Consider the following 21,084-nt stretch of genomic DNA (forward strand, 5'->3'; position numbering starts at 1 on the left):
ACAGGGAAATTATCACTAAAGAAAAGAATTCCAAGGATGGTACACATTCACAATGATTTAACAACAGAGAAGCTATTTAAGGCATTTGCACTAGAATTCCTCCTAGTCTGGTAAAGAAATATGGATTTCTTTCTATCACAACCCCATCCTCACTTCTGCTCTGCCAATCCCATGTACTTGGCAAAAAATGCACTGGAATGACGCACAATCTAGGACCTCAGAGAATGACACAAGCACAGACGGCCTTGGCAAGAAGTTCCTCAAAAATCTAGAAGATATTGGCTTTCCAGAGCTAAGAAGGTAATCTCACTGGTATACAAAAGAAATGTTTACTAGCACCTGTATACAAGGCACAGAGGGGAATATAGTATTTTTTTTTTTTTTTTTTTGAGGCAAAGTCTCACTTGGTCACCCTTGGTAGAGTGCCGTGGCATTAGTTCACAGCAACTGCCAACTCTTGGGCCTGAGCGATTCTCTTGTTTCAACCTCCCAAGTAGCTGAGACTACACGTGCCTGCCACAACACCAAGCTATTTTTTGTTGCAGTGTCACTGCTGTTTCAGCTGGCTGGGGCTGGGTTCGAATCCACTACCCTCGGTAGGCTGGTACCCTACCCACAGGTGCCACCCAGGGATATAGGATTTTGTGAATCTGATCAACTGTGGAGAGGATTCACAGTTAAAAACAATGGTCAGAGCAGCAGCCCCCAAATCCCTACTATTCACCTAGTAGACATCATAAAGGCCTGGTTGAGGGCATATAGCCAGTCTGGATGTCCACTGAATTCCAATAGGTGAGAAAAAAACATTTTAGGTCTACCTCTTCCAGACAACTCTCCCATAGGGGTTTTTGCCAATCATTTTTTTTTTTTTTTTTTTTTTTTTTGCCGTTTTTGGCTGGGGCTGGGTTTGAACCTGCCACCTCCAGCATATGAGGCCGGCGCCCTACCCTCTTGAGCCACAGGTGCTGCCCTCCAATCATTTTCTATAATGTAGAAGATAAATCATCCCAGTCAGCATCTATGTTTTCTAATATCTGATGATGTGTAGTGGTAAATAAAGCCTCAGTCTGTAATTTCTATACTCAGGGTAGCTTCAGTTCAATGAGAAATGAGCATCGACTTCCCCATGTACAGCATGGGTCATTGTGATAGAATTCCTTTTCCCAACATGGCTTTTCTGATGTTGAACAAGATAGGAAATTCGGGTGAAGCCTTTTCCACATGTGTCACACTGATAAGGTTTCTCACCATTGTGGATTTTTTGATGTTCAGTAAGTCCTGTATTCTGAGTGAAACTTCTCCCATGCTTACTACATTTATAGGACACAGGAGTTTCAACACTTTCCCACTGGCTTTCCATCCTACCCTGACTTTCCCAAACCTCTCCATGCTCAAGAGTCTGAACATTTTTATTGCCATGGATCCTCTGATGTCTCAGGAGATGTGAATTCCGTCTAAAGGATTTGCCACACATGTTACACTGGTATGGCTTCTCCCCAGTGTGGATTCTATGATGTTCAAGGAGGCTACAGCTCTGGCTGAAAGTCTTCCCACAGTTGTCGCACTCATAGGGCTTCTCCCCAGTGTGGGTTCTCTGGTGTTTGATAAGGTCTGAGCTGTGACTAAAGGCTTTGCCACATTCTTCACATTCATATGGCTTCTCACCAGTGTGGACTCTCTGATGAATGATGAGGGCAGAGCTCCCGATGAAGGCTTTGCCACACTCCTCACATTCGTAGGGTTTTTCTCCAGTGTGGATTCTCCTATGCTTACTCAGGCCTGAACTCTGAGCAAAACTCTTTCCACATTCATGGCAGACGTGCCGTCTCCCCGCTGTGGCAGTTTTCTGCTTTCTTTGCAGCTTGCCCTCCTGTTCACCAGCTTCAGCATATGTAGGAATCTGGGCAGTGTCTGCACCCAGGTGGCACAGTATCTGCTCAGGCTGTTTTGCTGGAAGCTCCTCAGCGGGAGGCAAGTCCCTGATTTTAGTCTCACCACCTGAAACAACAAATGGCCAGCAATTGTCAGTTATGTCCTGCCCTAGGAGAATTCTGATGAGTACCAGGGAGGCAAGAATTAGAGTCTACATATGCCAAGGATGAGGATTTGAATGCAAAAAAGATAGGAACAAGGGGGTGGATGGAAGGATTGCTGGGGAGGAGGAAGACCTGAGAATGGGAATGGGGCCATTGGAAGGGTACAGATTGGGAATGGAGGGGGTGAAAGGAAAGTGGTGAGCACTAAGAACTGAGTTGGTTATCCATGTGGTAGTTCTAACTCTAAGAACAGTGAAGCAGGACTATACAGCTAGGATTAGATGCTAAAACGGATTAGCAAAAGGTGATAGTAAATGGAGGATTTCTGAAGCAGTCTGCAAGAAACAGTGCAAGTAGAGACTCAGAAATTGGTCCTTGATCAATAATATAGGCATTTATCTCTAACTGGGCCCAGGCAAAAGCAGAATCTCCAAACAGAACTGGCTTCAGTGCTATGAGGTCTGAGCCAGAGCTCCTGTTGTGCCGCTAACAAGCTACAAGCACTCAGGCAAGTAAGGCAGTCTTCTGCCCCTCCACACCCTCATATTTGTGGGCAGGGTCCATAGTCAATACCTAAGGTCATTCTAGCTCCCATATTCTAACTCCATGGCCCATTTCCTCAAGAGGTTCCTCAGCTTTCCTCTTCTGTCAGGGCCAGGAGAGAGGAAATCAACATTTACTGAGCATCTATTATGACTCAGACCTGTACTAGGGCTGTGTCTGCCTCATTCCACTTAACCTGGCCAACACACTGGCAGGGCAAAGAAGAAAGCAAAGCCAGAAGGGGGAGGGAGCCAGTTATAATAATAACAGTCTTACAGGCTCCGTGAGATGGCTCATACCCATAATCTTAACACTCTGGGAGGCTGATGCACAAGGATCACTTGAGCTTAGGAGTTTGAGACCAACTTGAGCAAAAGTGGGCACTTGATAGTCCCAGCTACTCAGGAGGCTGAGGCAGGAGGATCACTTGAACTCAGGAGTTTGAGGTTTCTATAAGCTATGATGCCACAGCACTCTAGTGTAGGTTAAAAGAGTGAGACTGGGTCTCAAAAAAACAAATAAACACACAAACAAAAAAACAAGCAACAGGCTGTCAGAAATGATGATTCTAAATCCAAACAAAATGGGGCTTAATGGCCTCTAACAGTACAATAGATTCTAATACACAAAGAATACCAAGTCACCATAAGAGAAATTAGTGCCCGTCGTCTTACCCTGGGAGGCCAGGCTGCCACATTTTTCTTGCCTTTCATCTCTGTAGAGGTTCCCCTGAGATGAACCCTGCTGTGTCCACTCAGGGGTGAGGGTCAGGGCCATATCTTCCATTTTTAGCAACATCTAAAACAACAGAAAATACCACTGAAAAGGGGGAAATCTGGGAAGCAGAGACAGATCCTCAAGCTTAATAAAATAAGAAAAAACTCTTAAATGGGCACCTAAATGGGATAAACAACTTTGAGATACATGAGAAAACTCAAATCCCATACAACAATGTGTGCAGGATCTAGGATGAAGGAAGTGGGGAGTCAGGGGTAGGAGGAGAAGGCTTCACAGGAAGCGTTACAGTAGTAAATGGCATTGGGGACAGGAGAGAGGGGCTTCAGCTCACCTGCGACTCAGGAGTGAGCCTGGCAGCTACGTCTGTGTCTTCTCTGCAGTGCCCTCCTTGAGCAAACCCAGGAACCTGGAAAACTAAGAAAGAAGCTCTGGATGAGATCTACCCTGGCATTTAGCTTCCATGCCTTATGGAATTGCAGTTTAAAAACTGGATTAATAGACATGAAGGCTGTGTTGACCAGTTTGATGGAAGTAGTTCGGATTGCATGTGAAAACCCCACACTGTACCCCAGAAGTGCATTAATGTACATAGTTACCATTCAATAAATAAATAAATAAATAAACTGGATTAATAAATTCCTGCCAAATAAATTTAGACAGAGGGTGTTCCTCTCCAAAATACCAGTTTCTGGTGAACCCAGCCTGGGCCTGCTAAAAAAAAAAAAAATACCAGCTTCCTAATGTGCCAATCCTAGGGCCTAAAGACATGGTGTGCTCTATAGATATACAAAAGCCACGCAAAGAGGCAGGATACTTGTTAGGGATGGTAAAATGAAGGGAACATAGGGTGGCACCTGTGGCTCAAAGGAGTAGGGTGCTGGCCCCAAATGCTAGAGGTGGCGGGTTCAAACCCAGCCCCAGCCAAAAACTGCAAAAAGAAAAAAACAAATAAAAAAAAATCAAGGAACATAAAAACAAAACAAAAACGCTTTTCATTGAAAATTCTTTGCATTTTTCTGGGGAAGTGGAAAAACAGAGTTTTTGGTTACTACATCCTCAGTAGCTAGTAGGGTGCTTTCTGCTTTGATGTGAAAAGTAAAGAGGAATAGACAAGGCTGGGTCTAGAAAGACAGAACTAGGAGTCTGGTAACACAGAACTCGTTCAGATTCAAGAGAGAGAAAAGTAAAAGAACTTCAGATTTCCTTATAGAAAGCAAACTTAAAACGGGGCACAAAACAGGCCAGAACGTTCAGGCCAGAACTTCTGTTAACAAATAAAAATTGAATGTTGGCTGGAGTATCACAGTGTTATGTGTCTTGAGAATCTGCTCAGGAATCACAGTGTTATGTGTCTTGAGAATACATGCTCAGGTCACAAGAAAGGACACCTCAGAACACAAAGCCATTTCCTATGGAGTGAATCTCATGTTATTTTAAGAAGGGTCTTCTTTTAGAAGATCTACACCCTTTATTTTGCACTAGTTCTACAACTTGTGAGATAGCCTAGCTGACTTTACGAATTCTGTTTATTTTCTTCATAGGACTTACCACTATGTGAAATTATATTATTGATGTGTTTATCTGCCATCTTCCTCTCTAGAAAATGAGTTCCAGTGGAGCAAGGTCAGTCATGCTGACAGCACTATTCTTAGTGTCAACAACACTGACTAACACATTGGGAGCCTCCTTAATTATGTGTTAAATGAATGGAGAACCAATTCTTTCAAAACCCAAATTTTAGTGAAATATTATTTACTATGTCTCATCTTGGCTAGGAAAGCCTTCCACCATTGTTTGCATTTTCCCCTTTAGTGTCAGTCTTAAATTAGACTTGATCTCTGATGGGCCTATAAAGCAACTATAGGCAATTAATTAAGGTCCCCACTAATCTTTTAGGGAATCCTTAAATGAAATTGATGAAGTCTATAGAATTCATACTGCTAAGAAGATAATCCTCACCTCTGTCTTCTAAGGGCTGGTATCCCAAAGATTCATGCTTGAGCAGAGCCTTCATTGGCTGAAATTGGCTGCTTTGTGCCCCCTGGGCTGGTGTCAATAGTGTCATCTTGCAACAGAGCAGTTCTTGCCCCTCATCACCATCTGGGACCTAGAAGTTATTTATTTTTATGTTCATGTATTCATCAAACACTTCTATAACACTGTGTGTCTGGCACTATTTCAAAGAGAATTATAAATATTAATTCATTTGATGTGGGCAACTACGTTAAGGGGAAGATATCATTATTATGCCCAATTTATGATGGAGGAACTAAGACATGGCCAGTTTAAGCAGCTATTAAGTGGCAATGCTAGGATGTAAGCTCAGGTGGAATGGCTCCAGAGCCCATATTCTTAACTATTAATCTATCTTCCCTCATATATGCATTTGTGCTTTCATGATGACTTTGGAAAATGGTGCTTAGTGCTCAAAAAACACTAATATCGTTTCTTCTATGAAAATGAGGATAATAATTTCTAGCTTATGGGGTTTTGGAGAACAATAAATAAGATCACAGTATGTGAAATTACCTAACACAGGACCTGGCACATGGTATGTCCTCATTACATCCAGGTTTCCTTCTAGTGAAATTACAATTTTCAAGTTACTTTCTCATATGCAGCTCAAAATTTTCCACATCCTTCATCAAGAGTGAAGCTAAAAGACTTGCAATACTGTTACAAGGTTCAGGTACAAGAGACTCAAGTCAAGAACCTTGGTTTCGGGGAGGGGGGGTGGGATGGGTGGGTGGAGGGAGGGTAATTGGTGGGATCACCTCTATGGTTTATCTTACAAGAGTGCAAGTGAATCTTTCTAAAAGTAGAATATAAATGTCTTAATATAATAACTAAGAAAATGACATGAAGGTTATGTTAATCAGATTGATGAAAATATTTCAAATTGTATATGAAAACACCACACTGTACCCCATGATTGCATTAATGTACCCAGCTATGATTTAATTTAAAAAAAAAAAAAGAACCTTGGTTTCCTCATCACTGGTTAGAAGGCCCTGGCCACATATCTTCTGAGGGTATATGCACAAGAACACAGGATGATGCAAAGAAGAAACACTTTCATATGATAGGGGGAAAGATACAGGTGAAAATCAGCCCATTTTCTACCAGAGGTCCATAACCAGTGATCCATGGACTTCTTCCCAAGTGGTCAATGAACTTGGTAAGAAAAAATTATTCTTATTTTTACTGGCATTCAGCATTTCCTTCCATTATGAATAGAAGCAACCAACCAATGTGGCATAAGCAGCACCCAGGACTTTGTCCCCATTAGAAACTGTAAATGTTTTCACATCACATTACAACCAGGTAAACACAGTCAGTCATTCACTTAAAATTGCCAGTTATTTAGCCCTGTCCCCAGGTCTTACTATTTAGTGCACTAATATAAAAGCATATATACAACTTTATCACATTTGTTTAATACTTTGCTAACTGTATTTCAATATAATTGAGTTTTTTTGGTAATCCTTTCTATTTTTCTTTATGTATTTAAAAATAGTATTATGAGAAGGAGTCCAGTGACTTTACTTTGCTGCCACAGAGGTTTACAGTACAGAGATCAAGAATTCCTGGATCCTAATCTTGATCTTAAGATTTGATCCTGATCCTGACCTTAAGATTTCAGGAAGAAACAGATCACAGCTCTCAGATACTAAACCTGTTCTTTCTACCTGTGGCATCGGCTCCTCCAGCTGCTTCTCCAAATACTCCAACAGCACCACCACCTCCTCCCCGCTCTCCGGATGCTGCTCCCGCACCCAGCTCTGCAGGTCCCCCGGCAGGATGGTCAGGAACTGCTCCAGCACCAGCAGCTCCAGGATCTGCTCCTTGCTGTGCATCTCAGGCTGTAGCCACTGTTGGCAGAGCTCTCTGAGCCGGCTCAGTGCCTCATGGGGCCCCGGAGCCTCCAAGTAGCGGAAGCCTCGGAAACGCTGGCGGAAACACTCTAAGGCCAAAGCAGGGCTGCCAGGTGAACTGGCCTCTTCCTCTTCCACCTTAATGACCAGAAGCCCCATCCGGTCCTCTGCAGATTGGGTGTCCAGAGCTGTGCTTTCTCTAGCCATCCTGAGCCAAGGCAGTACACGGGCTTCCCTTTAGCAATAAGCTATATGTCTGCAGAAGATCCTGAAAGGTGGAAAATCATTATTAACCAGTAAAGTTGCAAGTGGCCCCCTCCTCTCATACCCAAGAGCTGGGTATATCTCCAGAGAGCAGCTGCAGAGATTTCTTCTCCATGTTCAAGTGCCTCTGCAGCTTCATCCTCCCAACACCCCAAAACTGAATCCCACAGTAAGCTTCCCAAAGGATGTGAGGCAAATTGTTACACAACAATAGGAAAAGTGATAAGTTGGCTCTGTGGGTTCCTTATCTACAGTTTCAATCAGGGATTGAAAATATTTGAAAACAACAAAAGGTAACAATAAAAAACAATACAAATAAAAAATAAAACAAATATTTACAATCTGGCTTTACAATATTTACAATGCATATACGCTGAAGCCAGATTTTCTGGGCTCATCGCCTTGACTTTACTGCCTACTATTAGGGTGATCTTGGTAAATTACACATCTCTGTGCCTCACTTTCCTCATCTGTAATAGAGATAGTGACAGAAAATAGGGGTGTTGTAAGCATTAAGGAAGTGTGTATGAAGTTTTTATAACAGCACCTGGCAAATGGTGAGTATTCTAAATGTCAGCTAATAGTATGATTCACTCGTCTTTGTCCTTTTAAGTAAGAATAGGTACTGGTGTTCTGTTCTTTGCCTTTTCTTTTCTCTCTTCACATTCTTCCCCAGAAATATCTGTAATCACTTGCAAGATTTTAATTCTTCTATCTAGGCTGAAAACTCCTGATCCCTATTCTGAGCTGCCTCCCAGATAGTACGATATGGAAATCTTACAAACAAACCCAATCAAATATGCCCAAACCAAGCTGATTTTCTTGCCTCCTAATCTATTCCTTCCACAGTATGGGATCCTCTAGAAACAGCAGCACTACTCACCAGGTTTCCTCAGCATTATCTTTGCCTTCTCACTCAGGTACCACACCAGATCATCTGGTCCAGCCTATCGCTCAGATCTATTCCCTTTTCTCTGCTTTCCCTATTATTACCAAGGTCCAGGCCCTTATGACTGTCCCTAGCCTACTAGGTGCTTTCTATCCTCCCTGCTTCCTATCCCATCATCCAGACCACCACTAGAGAGCTTTCTATTATTGTTGTTATTATTATTATTTGAAATGGTCTCTCTCTGTTGTCTGGGCTAGAGTGCCATGGCATCATCCTAGCTCAAAGCAACCTCAAACTCCCAGCTTCAAGCCATCTTCCAGCCTCAGGGTCCTGAGTAGTTAGGACTAAAGGTGCCCACCACATTTGGCTAATTTTTCTACTTTTAGTAGAAACAAGGGGTCTTGCTCTTGCTCAGGCTGGCCTCAGCCTCCCAGAGTGCTAGGATTATAGGCAACTACCACCTACCTGGGCAAGAAAGCTTTGTTGAAAATACCTAGTCAAGTCATTACTCTGCCCTTCCACTTTGGCTAAAGCATCAGTTTCTACTCTATGCCCACCACTGGTCCTGTTCCCACGAATTGGTACCTAAACTATGGGACTGTCACATATGGTCAGACATGTTGTGCTGTGTTCAAAGTATCTAACCAAAGGGGCCAGTGGGAGCTCAGGCAGACTCACAAACTTGTGTACTCCAAACAGTGCCCAACCAACAGAAACATCTGTTTTATAATGGGCATAATGTTTCCCTGAATTTGCAAAAAGAGGTCAGCAGTTTCCCTGCCAACCTATTTAGTATACTGTTAATATATACTTGTATAAATGTTTCCACATCTCTGCAGTATAAACAGCACTTGAGCTTTAAAGCCCAACTTAAATGTCCTCTCCTTTTTAGAACCTTTTGCAATCCTTGTAAGCAGAATGAACTGTCTCCTCCCATGACGTTTCCTTTCTTCTTTGCAAAATAAGTAAGATAGCTTGGGGAAGAGCACAATGAAAGTGCACAATATTGCTTATGGGCAGTTATTTGAATCTGTGGGTTGATGTCTTTTATTAGTTTAGAATATGCTTGTATATTTTCATTTCTGATATCTATTCTTCCCCAAGTTCTCTCTACTTTCCTTTTAATCACATCTCCCTTGTCTTTTTTTATTTTTTAGAGACAGAGTCTCACTTTGTCATCTTTGGTAGAGTGCTGTGGCATCACAGCTCACAGCAACCTCCAGCTCTTGGGTTTAGGCAATTCTCTTGCCTCAGCCTCTTAAGTAGCTGGGACTACAGGTGCCCACCACAATGTCTGGCTATTTTTTTGTTGCAGTTTGGCCAGGGCTGAGTTTGAACCTGCCATTCTTGGTATACGGGGCCGGCACCCTACCCACTAAGCCACAGGTGCTGCCCTCCCTTGTCTTCTTAATTTTAAAATAATAAGAGAGTACAAATGTTTTCTTACACAGATACCTTGTACGATGCCAGGGCTCCCTTGTATTTTAATGTTCCTAAATTTTCCAGCGTTGTTCACTCTGTGCTTTTGTTGGCATGTTTGTTCTTGAACCACCTCTAATTTAGTATTCTAGCCTTTTGCTGAATTTAATCTCTTCTTAATTTCTTTTCTTTCTTTCCCTTCTTTCTTCCTTTCTTTTTTCTTTCTTTCTTTTTTTTTTTTTTTTTTTGAGATAGGGTCTCATTCTGTCACCCAGACTGGAATATAATATTATCATAAATAACTCATAGCAACCTGGAATTTTTGAGCTCAAGTAACCCTCCTGCTTCAGCCTCTCAAGTAGCTGGAACAACAGGTGCACACCACCATACAAGGCTAATTTTTCCAATTTTTTCTAGAGACAGGGGTCTTGCTCTTGCTGGGGTTGGTCTCAAACCTCCTGGCCCCAAGCAATCTTCCTGCCTCTGCCTTTTATATTGCTAAGATTATAGGCACTAGCCAGGAAGCCCAGCTAATCTCTTCTTAATTTCAGTTCTAAATGAAAAGTTCAATAAATAAGATTTTTTTTTGAGAGAGTCTCACTTTCTTGCCCCTAGTAGAGTGCCATGGCATCACAGCTCACAGCAACCTATGATGCTAAACTCTAGGGTTCAAGTGATTTTCTTGCCTCAGTCTCCCAAGTAGATGGGATCACAGACACTTGCCACAATCCCCAGCTATTTTTAGAGACAGAATCTTGCTGTGCTCACGCTGGTCTGGAACTTCTGAGCTCAAGGGATCCACCCTCCTCAGCCTCCCAGAGTGCTAGGATTACAGGAGTGAGCCACCTCGCCCAGCCATACAATAAATAGATTTAATTAAAAACAGAACAGCTTCACCAAAAAGAAAAAAAAAGTGCTCCATAAACTCCATATTAGAAAAAAAATTATATTTGCATATCCATGTTCTCTATCAAAAAATTGTCTATCTTGCTGGACTGAGTTCCCTGAAAACAGCTCTGTCCTTAGCTTATACATTTTGTATTCTCCGGTTCCTAATACATAGCAAACACAAAATAAGTTTGTTGTTGTTATTTTAAATGAAAGGATGAGTGAATAGAGAAGTATTAGGTAAACAGTTATCGCAGCAAAGCCTTGTTCAACTTCAGTACTGTTGACAAAAAAATGTATGTTATGTGGAACAATGGAAGTTGTCCTGTAAGTTTTAGGATGTTTAACAACACTCCTAGCCTCTACCCTCTAGATGCCAGTAGCATACTCCCCACCCCCAGTCCTGACAATCAAAAAACATCTCCAGACATTGCTAAATTCTTACTTTGAGGGCTTAAAACCAGCTGTAAAGAGCAAAAATATGATGTTCTGAATTACAAAACCAGTGAAGTCTCAGTATGATATGGTTTTTGGGAATTTAGGGGCCAGAGGAGGGGGTTACCTAGCAAGGGCAAAGGTTATTTCAGGGAATAAAGGCAGGCATCAATAGGAATGCCTAAAGTTTTCCACAGTTGGACCCTAGGTGGCAGACAGTTGGGCAGACAGGGGATGGGAGTAGACATTCCCTGCAGATGTGCCTGGGGAGGTACACACGGTGTCTCAATGAGGAGTAAAGAAGAAACCCCGCCTCTTCTTTACTATGGAGTCTCAGAAGTTAAAAGGCTGCAGAAATAAGTTGCAAATGGGCATTCAGAAATTGCCAAATGGATAAGTGATGCCAGAACCACACTCACAAATTACTACATGTCTTAGTTAGAACATGGGCTCTGGAGAGCCTGTATTCAAATCTCTGCCACTATTAGCTGTGACCTTGGACTGAATTACTTCTTAGTTACTCAGCACCTCAGTTTCTCCAGATTATTTCTTCTCTTGAAAGGTGTTCCCAGAAACCAAGAAACCTGGGCTTGTCCTAAGATGAAAGGGAGACCTGAAATTTCTTTGAATCAGATAGGATCAGATTTTAAACCAAAGTGACTACAAAGTTCTTTGACTAGGCTGAGATGTCAGTAAGTCCCTCTTCACTCAGTGGAATGGAGAGGCTAGAAAATGTAAGGGTGGTAAAGGTTACAAAGGAAAAAACAATTCCAGGTCTTTCTGAGTTTTTATTCTTCAATTCAACTCTCTACAGTTCAAAGGATTCTAGGAAACAAGTGGAATTTAGGACACTGAGAAACCCAATCTATTTTTACAAATGAAAAGTACCAGAAAATAATTCCGCTTAAAGAGCTGCTGTAAGAAATCTGGGGCACTGCTACATGAGCTAATATTAACAAAATGAGTGAACCTAAATCTAACCAAATCTTTAGATCCAAATACCAGTGTACAGGTGAAATACAGAAGGAAATTACACTGAAGGTTTTCAAACTTTGCTATACATTAGAATCACTGGGAAGCTTTTAAAACATTCTGATACCTTGACTGCAAGCAAATTCAATGAAATCAGTCTTTTGGGAGTGGGACTCAGACATCAACTTTTTTTTTTTTTTTTTTTTTTTTGAGATGGAGCCTCAAGCTGTCTCCCTGGGTAGAGTGCCATGGCATCATGCTCACAGCAACCTCCAACTCCTGGGCTCAAGCGAGTCTCCTGCCTCCGCCTCCCAAGTAGCTGGGACTACAGGCGCCCGCCACAGCGCCTGGCCATTTTTTGGTTGCAGCCATCATTGTTGTTTGGCGGGCCCGGGCTGGGGATTCGAACCCGCCACCTTAGGTGTATGTGGCTGGTGCCTTAGCCGCTTGAGCCATAAGCGCAGAGCCAACATCAACTTTTTTAACTTTTGAAACTTTCTTGGTGATTCCAATCTGCACTGAGTTTGAGAATAAGTTAAAGATACTGAAAGGTTTTCAAACTTTGCTATACATTAGAATCACTGGGAAGCTTTTAAAACATTATTATACCTTGACTGCAAGCAAATTCAATGAAATCAGTCTTTTGGGAGTGGGACTCAGACATCAACTTTTTTAACTTTTGAAACTTTCTTGGTGATTCCAATCTGCACTGAGTTTGAGAACTAATAAGTTAAAGATACTGAAAAGAAGCACTTGGCCAAATCCAGAATGTGAGACATTTCATAAGACTGAAGACTCAAGTTCCTCAACAAATAATGGCATTTTTACAAAAAAGAGGGAGACAGAAAGGGAACTGTCACAGATTAAAAGAGAATGAATAGCCTTATCAACCAAATGCAAATAGTAAACTGTACTTGGATCCTACTGGAAAAAAAATAAGTGTGAAAAGGCATACATGAGAAAATTAGGAGAATTTTAACAAAAATAATAAGGAATTACTGTCAATGTTGTTGAGGATGATAATGATACTATGGTTACGTTATGATAACATAACATACAGTTATAACAAACAGTCCTGTTTGTAAGAAATTAACTGGTAATTGTGGGTAAACTAATAAATGTCTTGGTCTCCAATTTGCTATAAAACTTTAAAAAGACAGAGAAAAAGAAAAAGAGAAAGGGAAGAAGAGAATAAGAAAAGAAAAGAAAGTTAGAGAGAGAAAGAGAAGGGAGGAAGGAAGAGAGGAAAGGAAGGAGAAAAGAGGAAAGGAGGAAAAGGGAATAGAAGAAAAGGTACATGATGGCTGAAACTGAGTGATAGGTATGTAAGGGTTCATTATAATATTCTTTCTACATTTATATATGTTTGACATTTCCCTCCCCAAAAATATGGTAAAATATTTAACAAAGTTCTACCTTCCTGAATAACACTGTCCAAAAGCATTTAGGGAGGGTCAAGGGAAGTGAGAGAGAGGACCACAGCCCAACCCAGAATAGATTTAAAGGCCAAGTGGGGTGAAGAAGGTGTCCAGGTGTCCGCAGGGTCAGTGGAGGGAGCCTATGGCAGGAAAACTGTACTGATTCATTACTAAGACCTATTCCACAGACCCCACTGAGGCCTTACCACCTATCCTATTTAGGGTTTGAGTCCAACTGAGCAGAGTAAGAAGGCATGAGATTAGGAAATTGGCTGCAAACAGAAAGTCTGAAAACTAGTAAACAAATATGTCAAGTAAGTAAATATTTGTAAATATTAAAGTAAATATTGAAGATAATGAGAGCGAGTTTTCTCATTATCAGAAAAGAGTTACACATATGGAAGAGAGAAAGTTAGAATGAACCCTGTAATGTTGGACTGGAACTAAGGGTGTCAGTATGAACTCAGTTGCCAATATTCATAGTTTTATATATACACACACAACTCTCTCTATATATACATACATACACACACACACACACACATGTAACTCAAGCTATGACTCTCTGGAGGTTCAAAAACTGGTAGATCGGCTTGGGGCACACAGCTCAGTGAGTAGGGTGCGGGCCACATACAGTGAGCCGGTGGGTTCCAGCCCGGCCGTGCCTGCTAAACAACAATGACAACGGCAACCAAAAAATAGCCAGGCGTTGTGGTGGGTGTCTGTAGTCCCAGCTACTCAGGAGGCTGAGGCAAGAGAATCATTTAAGCCCAAGAGTTGGAGGCTGCTGTGAGCTGTGATGCCACAGCACTCTACCCAGGCCGGGCCGACATAATGAGACTCTGTCTCAAAACAACTGGTAGATCTCCAGCACTAAGCAAGACCTAAGATTTCTGTTAAAACTATGGGTCCTAGTCTTTCTTCTCCAGCCAAGGATCCCTGAATCTTAAAGGTTATGGAAGCTTGAGTGTCACAAAACAAATCCATATGGGTCTTTGCTTTGGGATAGGTTCTTCTTCAGAATGTTATTTCTCCCTCCCAAAATACAGAAACCATTCATTACAAAGAGAAGTAATGAATGGCGCAAAAATTCAAAGTAACAAAAGTGACAAAGTAACAAAAATTCAAAGTACAACCATGACTGGTCACTGAAGATAATTTGCTGCCATGGTTACAAATAATAATAGTAAAAATAATAATAGCAAATCTTTAAATCACGTTTACTCTGCATCTAGTACTATTTTAAGCATCTTACACATACTAACTCATTTAATCCTCACAAAAACCCAGCGAGTTAGGTGATACCATTATCCCCATTTTACAAAGCAGTAAAATGAGGCACAGAGAGATTAAGGGACTGGCCAAAAGTCACACAGCCAATAAATGGCAGAGCCAGGATTCAAACAGGGCAATCTGACTCCGAAGTTCTGGCCCTTGACCAGTGCCACAGAATAATTTAAACACCTTGGAACTGACCTTGTCTCCATGCAGAGCAAAAATGAAACGGCTCCCACTTTCAAGGCTTGTCTATGTGACCCAAGAATCCCGTTTCCAAACGCCCTGAAAGTCCGACTCGGATACCCGGAAACGTCCCTAGAGTAAGGGCACCCGGAGAGGGCCCTACGCAGACACACCCAGTACCACTGCGTCGGCCACAGAGCGCCCTTCCGTCCCCCACGGCCTCTCCCAGGGTCTCCCTCCCCAGGAAGGAGGCGAGACTGAAGGGGACTGGTAAGGAAAGGGCTTCTCTCCCCCGCCGCCCCCCTACACCTACAATCACAGCCCTACCGGGGGACAAAAAATCAGCAGCACCCGCCGCGGGAAAGCCACGGACGGAGACCTAAACCCACACCGTGAAGTGGGCGCCCGACGGGCATCTCCCACTCACCCCACACTCAAAGTGTGTCCGAAATTAGCAAACCACCCGCAGGGCGGGGCACGGAAGTGACTTCCGGGCCTCTCTAGCCGCCTCCCTGACACTCTGTGGTTTGCTCGCCTCCCACCTCGTCTCTGCCCCTCCGGTTTTGCTTTTGAAGAGGTTTTTAATCTCATAGTATGAGAGCTCCTAAAAAAGAGAGAGTGGGAGAGAGACTTTTAAAAAATGATTTTTTTCAACTGTAAGAGAGGGAGAAAAAGCAAGGTGCAGAACTGTCTATAGTTTGAATAGAAGGGAGTCAAAAGAATTTAAATTATATTTGCTTATGTAGTCACAAAAAAACTCTGAAAAATACGTAAGAAAAATTAATAACATTGGTTATAAACTGGATGGGGGGACAAAGGTGGGAAGGAGAGTTAAGACATTTTAAACATTTTTAATTTTTAGAGCTGATTGCACTACCTAATTAAAACCTTAATTATAAATACGTAACTGGCTCAAGAAGCATGCTAAATAGTTTGCATGGAAAAGCCAAGATAATCTAACACTCAAATTATGATGAAATAAGAAAGTTTAGTAAGGTTGCTAAATTTTTAAAAATTCATCTTTACCATTGCATTTCTTTCTCCTCACCAGCACAAGTTAGGAACTGTAATTTTTTTTTTTTTTTGAGACAGAGTCTCACTTTGTCGCCATCGGTAGAATGTTATGGCATCACAGCTCACAGCAACTTCAAACTCTTGGGCTAAGGCGATTCTCTTGCCTCAACCTTCCAAGTACCAGGGACTACAGGTGCCCACCACAATGCCTGGCTATTTTGTTGTTGTTGTTGTTATAGTTATCATTGGGGTTTTTCTGGCAGGCCTGGCTAGGTTCAAACCGACCAGCCCGGGTGTATGTGGCTGGCAGCCGAACTGCTGAGCTACAGGCACTGAGCCACAAACTGTAATTTTTAAAATACAGCAATCGTAGGAGCAAAGAAATACAAAAAGTGCCTTAATGGAAACATTACAAAGCTTTACTTATTAAGGGCAAATAATTTCCCAAATTTAGTATACAAATTCAGTGCAAAATCGATCAAAATCACAAGTGTGCTCTGTTGAACTTGACTAGTTGATTCTAACTCATATGGAATAATTAAAGCATAAAGAAGATCCAAGGAAGTGTAGAAACATGCCTTTCCCGATAGATTTAAATGTATAGTAGTTAAGACTGCAGTATTGGCACAACCACAGACAAATAGACCAAGGAAGCAGAGTTGAGGACTAAGAAGCATATGTGATGCTTGATTTAAGAAAAAAGTTGCATTACAAAGCAATGGGGAAAGAAGGAGTTACTCAAAATAAAACTGTGATTTGTGGTTATCTAAATGGAAAAATAAAATTGGTTCACATGTTGTACAGAAATCAATTCCAGTAAAGCTTAAAAATAAAATAAAATAAACCTTTTACACTTGTAAAGGAAAGCTTAGAATAATTTCTTCATGAAATCAAGTAAAACAAAAAAGGAAGAAAAATTTTTTGAAACAAAGTCTCACTTTGTCACCCTCAGTAGAATGCCATGGCGTCATAGCTCAACAATGATCTCAAACTCTTGGGCTCAAGCAATTTTCTTGCTTCAGCCTCCTGAGTAGCTGAGACTACAGGGGCCCACCACAATGTCCAGGTATTTTTTTTTTTATTAGAGATGGGGCATTGTTCTTACTCAGGCTGGTCTTGAACTCCTGAGCTCAGGCAATCCATCTGCCTCAACCTCCCAGAGTGCTAGGATTACAGCATGAGCCACCATGCCCAGCCTCTAATTTTTTTCAATTATGGAGAAAAAAATAAATAAATTTGACCTCACTGAAAATTAAAACTACATAAAGAGACATGATAAACCCATGGAAACTGTAATCAAAAGACTAGAAGAAGATATTTGCAACACATATATTCAATAAAGGATCAGTACATTGCATGTATAATGAACATATACAAATAAATATTTAAAAGTCAGCTAACAAACAAAAAGGCAAAGAATAAGCACAGGCAATTCACAGTGGCAGAATCTTCAATGAACAATAAACGTAAGCAAATATATTTACTCATTAATAATTAAAGACAAATTTTAAACCATTTAATACCCTGACATTAGCAGTAACATTTGCTGATAAGAAAGTGAACATTTTGAAACTCTTATAGACAGTTGCTGGGAGTATAAATTGGGGTACACTCATCTTAGAAAGTAATTTTCTAAGCTTCAAAATATTAATATTCATATTTACCATTTAGGAGCTCTTATACATGTACATTAATAAGAATGTTAAATGAGTGACTAGTCTAGGCCAGACATAGTTTTAGCTGTTTAGGATCCAACAGTGGTGAAAAATGCAAAGATTACTGCCTTCATAGAGTTAATGTTCCTGGGGAGACTTACAAAATAAATAAATAAATAAACATTAAGTAGAATAAATAGATAAACTAGAATAGAAATTGATGAGCACTGTGATTTTTTTAAAAGAAGAGGAAGAAAAAAAAGAAAAAATCAGAGTAGAGTGACTAGAAGCCCTAGTGTGGGATGGAACCAACATTAGCATAAAATAGGAAAGGCAGTGTAAGTCTGGTGACATTTTGGCCAACATCTGAAGGAGATGGAGGAGTTAGCCCTGTGCATACCTGAGGGAGAGTTTCTAATAGAGGAAATAGCAAGGACCCCAGGGGGGCTGAGGTGGAGTGAGCAAGAGGGAGGGTACAAGAGTTAAAGTTAGGGAGACAACCAGGGTCATTTCTTATAAGCCCCAGTGGGCCACTGCAAAAATTACAGCTTCTGTGTAAAATGAGGAGCCTTTGCAGGGTTTTAAGGAAGAGAATGACTTTCTGACTCAAATGATTGCTCTGGCTGCTGTGTTGAAATGTCCTGTAGGGTAGCAAGGACAGAAGCAGGGAGACCAGTTACAAGGAAAAGAAGGTGATGGCAGAAGAAAGAAGAAAAGGAAAGATGATGTCTCAGACCAGGTGATAATAATGAAGATGGTGAGAGAAGAATCTTTGCATTTTGAGGTGGAGAAAGTTTGCAGAGGGCAAACAATATGTGACTTTTGGTCAGGTTAAGTTTGACATGCTAGACCAATCATTTGCCCATTACTCTTACATTCATTCCTTGCCTTCCTTTGCCCTGCTCCATAGCTGAGGGAACTGCATTTCCCAGACATCTTTGCTCTTGAGTTTCTGGATAGGTTTGGCCAATGGAAGTCAAAGGAAGAATTCTAGAGGGCAAGAGGAGGGAGGCCAGGAAATTTCTCCCAAGGTCTCTCTGTGCTTTTGGGGTGTCAACAGCTGTTTTACCCAGGGCTCCAATTCTTGGTCTTTGGTTCTTCTATTATTCTCCCTTAAAGTTCTTGATAATACAGCTTTTGTTGGATAACTCAAACTTCGTGTCTGTCTTTGACCCTCCAACACTAAGTGTAATGTCAGTTTTCTACTGTTGCTGACCTCTGAGTTGCCTCATCATATCCTATTTGGCTCCTCATCTTTTCCTTCACCTTGCAACTCAATCCTGGCATTAAGTCCTTGGTATTAGGTATACGTAGAGTGCTTTCTTTTTCCTATACACACCCTGAGTGATTTCTGAACATGTAGTATGTAGTAGAAATAATGAGAAGGCATTTAGATATATGAATTTGGAAATCAGGAAGAGTTAGGGCTGGAATTATGAATTTGGGAGTCAGAAGCAGAAAGCAAGCATGTAAACCTATGAAGGTGGAGGAGATCACATAGGAAGTGAGTATATGCAAAGAAGAGGAGAATTCCCAGGAAGCTGACCCAAGACCCTGGGATTTGTATGCAGGAATTTATTGGTATCCTGATAAATTTTTTGTCTTCAGGTATAACACTCATGAGGGATTAAAGAAACAGGACTAGGAAGAGTAGTTGAATGTTATAACAGAGGCTCCAACTTATCCTAACAGGAATTCAGAACATTGACCAAAGTTGATGCTTTGGGTTTGCCCTTTTCATACACACACTCCATCTTCTGGGGACTTTGCGAGTTCAAGGTACTGAAAGAGCACCGAGTTATGGTAAACGCAGGCAGCACTGAAGGCCAAGATTCCTCAGAGGCCCAGAAAGGGATAATGCCCAGGAGGAAGCGATGGGCCCTTTTATCTGCATGCTTAAAAAGCGTAGGTTTAGGTTTCCTCCAGATGTAGGTTAGACCCATTGTGTGCACATCATCTGGATTTATAGTGTCACTTCTTTCAAAACTTTTAGAGGCAAGTACAATTGGCACAAATGTTTGTGTTGAACTGTAGTATAAGCTTCACGAAGCTATATCCAATCACCAGAGAAAACCCTTGGCACAACGATTGCATTCAATGGGAATTTGTATAATGAATGAACTTTTAAAAACCAGTGCAATTTCTTAATATGTATAATCTGTCTCCTCCACTTTTACAGTACACTGTATTCTTGCAGTAGTCTTCTCACTGTTTCTCCTCGTTTCCTTACAGTCTGTCCTCCAGATGGCTGCTGAGATAAAATTTATAGATGCAAATTTGGACATACTGCCCAAATTCCTTGGTTAGGGACCCAGAAAAAGTTAAGAGCAGGTGCCTCCTGCCACGTACTCCACTCATCTGCTGGAGTCTGCTGGAGTCTGCTTTGACCAATTCTTTGGATGCACAAAGTTTTTCACCCCAGTCCTGCTTTTGTACGTTCTAGCCCCTCTCCCAGAAATTCCTTTACTCCTTTCCCCGTGTACACTGGCAAATTCCTGCTGATTCTGTTCTGCTCCATTAGTTTCCCCTGCTCTTCTGTGCCTCAAATTCGACCTAGTATTTACATTTACTTCCTATATCTGGACTTAGGTAGCGTTTACTATGTTCCAGGGACTATTATAATCCATTTATAAACATTTATTTTACTTCATTTCATATAAAAGTCGGTTTTCTGCAGTTAATTGTCTATATGACCTTCTCCTTCCAGACTCTTAGATTCCAGAAGAAAGTAAAAAACTAACAAAACTGCAACAAAAACGGCTTTGTATTCTCGTCCCCACCTTTGTGCGTCAGACCAGAGGAAGGGGACTGGCTCAGGAAAAAATAAAGGAGCGTTAGAAGCGGAGGAACTACGAAATCCCTCGCGCCTAACATTTTGCGTGTCTACGACCGTCTGACTCGCCCATACTGCTATTTCGCTGCCTCGCTGCCAGCAAGGCTGGTATTTCGGGCCCCCGGCTTTGCAATAAGGTGGTCACCAGGACGCTACAACCTCTGAATTCCTAAAACGTAAAGCTGTGCGCTGACCTACAGCTGGGCTCAGACCCGTGACGCACTTCCGCTTGTGTGGTTGATCCGTTGTCTGGGGGCTGCGACCCCATCACGGGAACTGGAGCTCCCCAGTCTCGAGAAGGTGACTTTTGTCTCCGAATTGGAACCCTCCAGTTCCCAGGAAATTTACGGTCTGCGCCTAGAAATAGGCGGCTAGGGTGTCTATACTGGAGTATCCCAGGGCACGCTCTCGCCTTTGCCCGGACCTTGCCTTTGGGGGCCTAAAACCCCAGTAGTTAAGCGGTAGGTCCCGTCCCTGTCCCAGGCGGGGCCCTGAGAGCGACCCCTAGACGGAACGGGACGGAACTTTGCGGCGGAAGCCTAAGTCCAGAGGTAGAGGAGGAGCGTCCGACTGCAGATCCCGCTTACCTGTCAAAGCCTGTACTCCCTAAACCCCCATCACTTTTATTTACAGGTGTTACCAAC

At 41.9% G+C, this 21,084-nt stretch overlaps 1 protein-coding gene across 1 annotated transcript; it reads right to left on the reverse strand.

Annotated features, from left to right (window-relative positions):
• Positions 1–1,093: 1,093 nt before the first annotated feature.
• LOC105888211 (zinc finger protein with KRAB and SCAN domains 3-like) lies at positions 1,094–7,399 on the reverse strand. The gene is made up of 5 exons (XM_012812764.1): positions 7,007–7,399; positions 5,277–5,424; positions 3,649–3,731; positions 3,254–3,377; positions 1,094–1,998 (listed from the first exon to the last, which is right to left on the reverse strand). The coding sequence occupies exons 1-5, from the start codon at positions 7,397–7,399 to the stop codon at positions 1,094–1,096; spliced, it is 1,653 nt and encodes a 550-aa protein (XP_012668218.1).
• Between the last annotated feature and the right edge of the window lie 13,685 nt (positions 7,400–21,084).

The sequence above is a fragment of the Otolemur garnettii genome, unplaced genomic scaffold (genome assembly GCF_000181295.1).
Source record: "Otolemur garnettii isolate 467f Iridium unplaced genomic scaffold, OtoGar3 scaffold00223, whole genome shotgun sequence".
Classification (NCBI taxonomy): Eukaryota; Metazoa; Chordata; class Mammalia; order Primates; family Galagidae; genus Otolemur; species Otolemur garnettii.

Bases quoted from the DNA above. Each gene is read 5' to 3' on its own strand.
- LOC105888211 (XM_012812764.1), bottom strand. From the start codon at position 7,399: ATGGCTAGAGAAAGCACAGCTCTGGACACCCAATCTGCAGAGGACCGG. The intron at 3,732-5,276 runs GTGAGGATTATC...CTTCTTTCTTAG, and splicing joins CCAGCCCTTAGAAGACAGAG to TTTTCCAGGTTCCTGGGTTT. The intron at 3,378-3,648 runs GTGAGCTGAAGC...CTGTTGTTTTAG, and splicing joins GGCTCACTCCTGAGTCGCAG to ATGTTGCTAAAAATGGAAGA.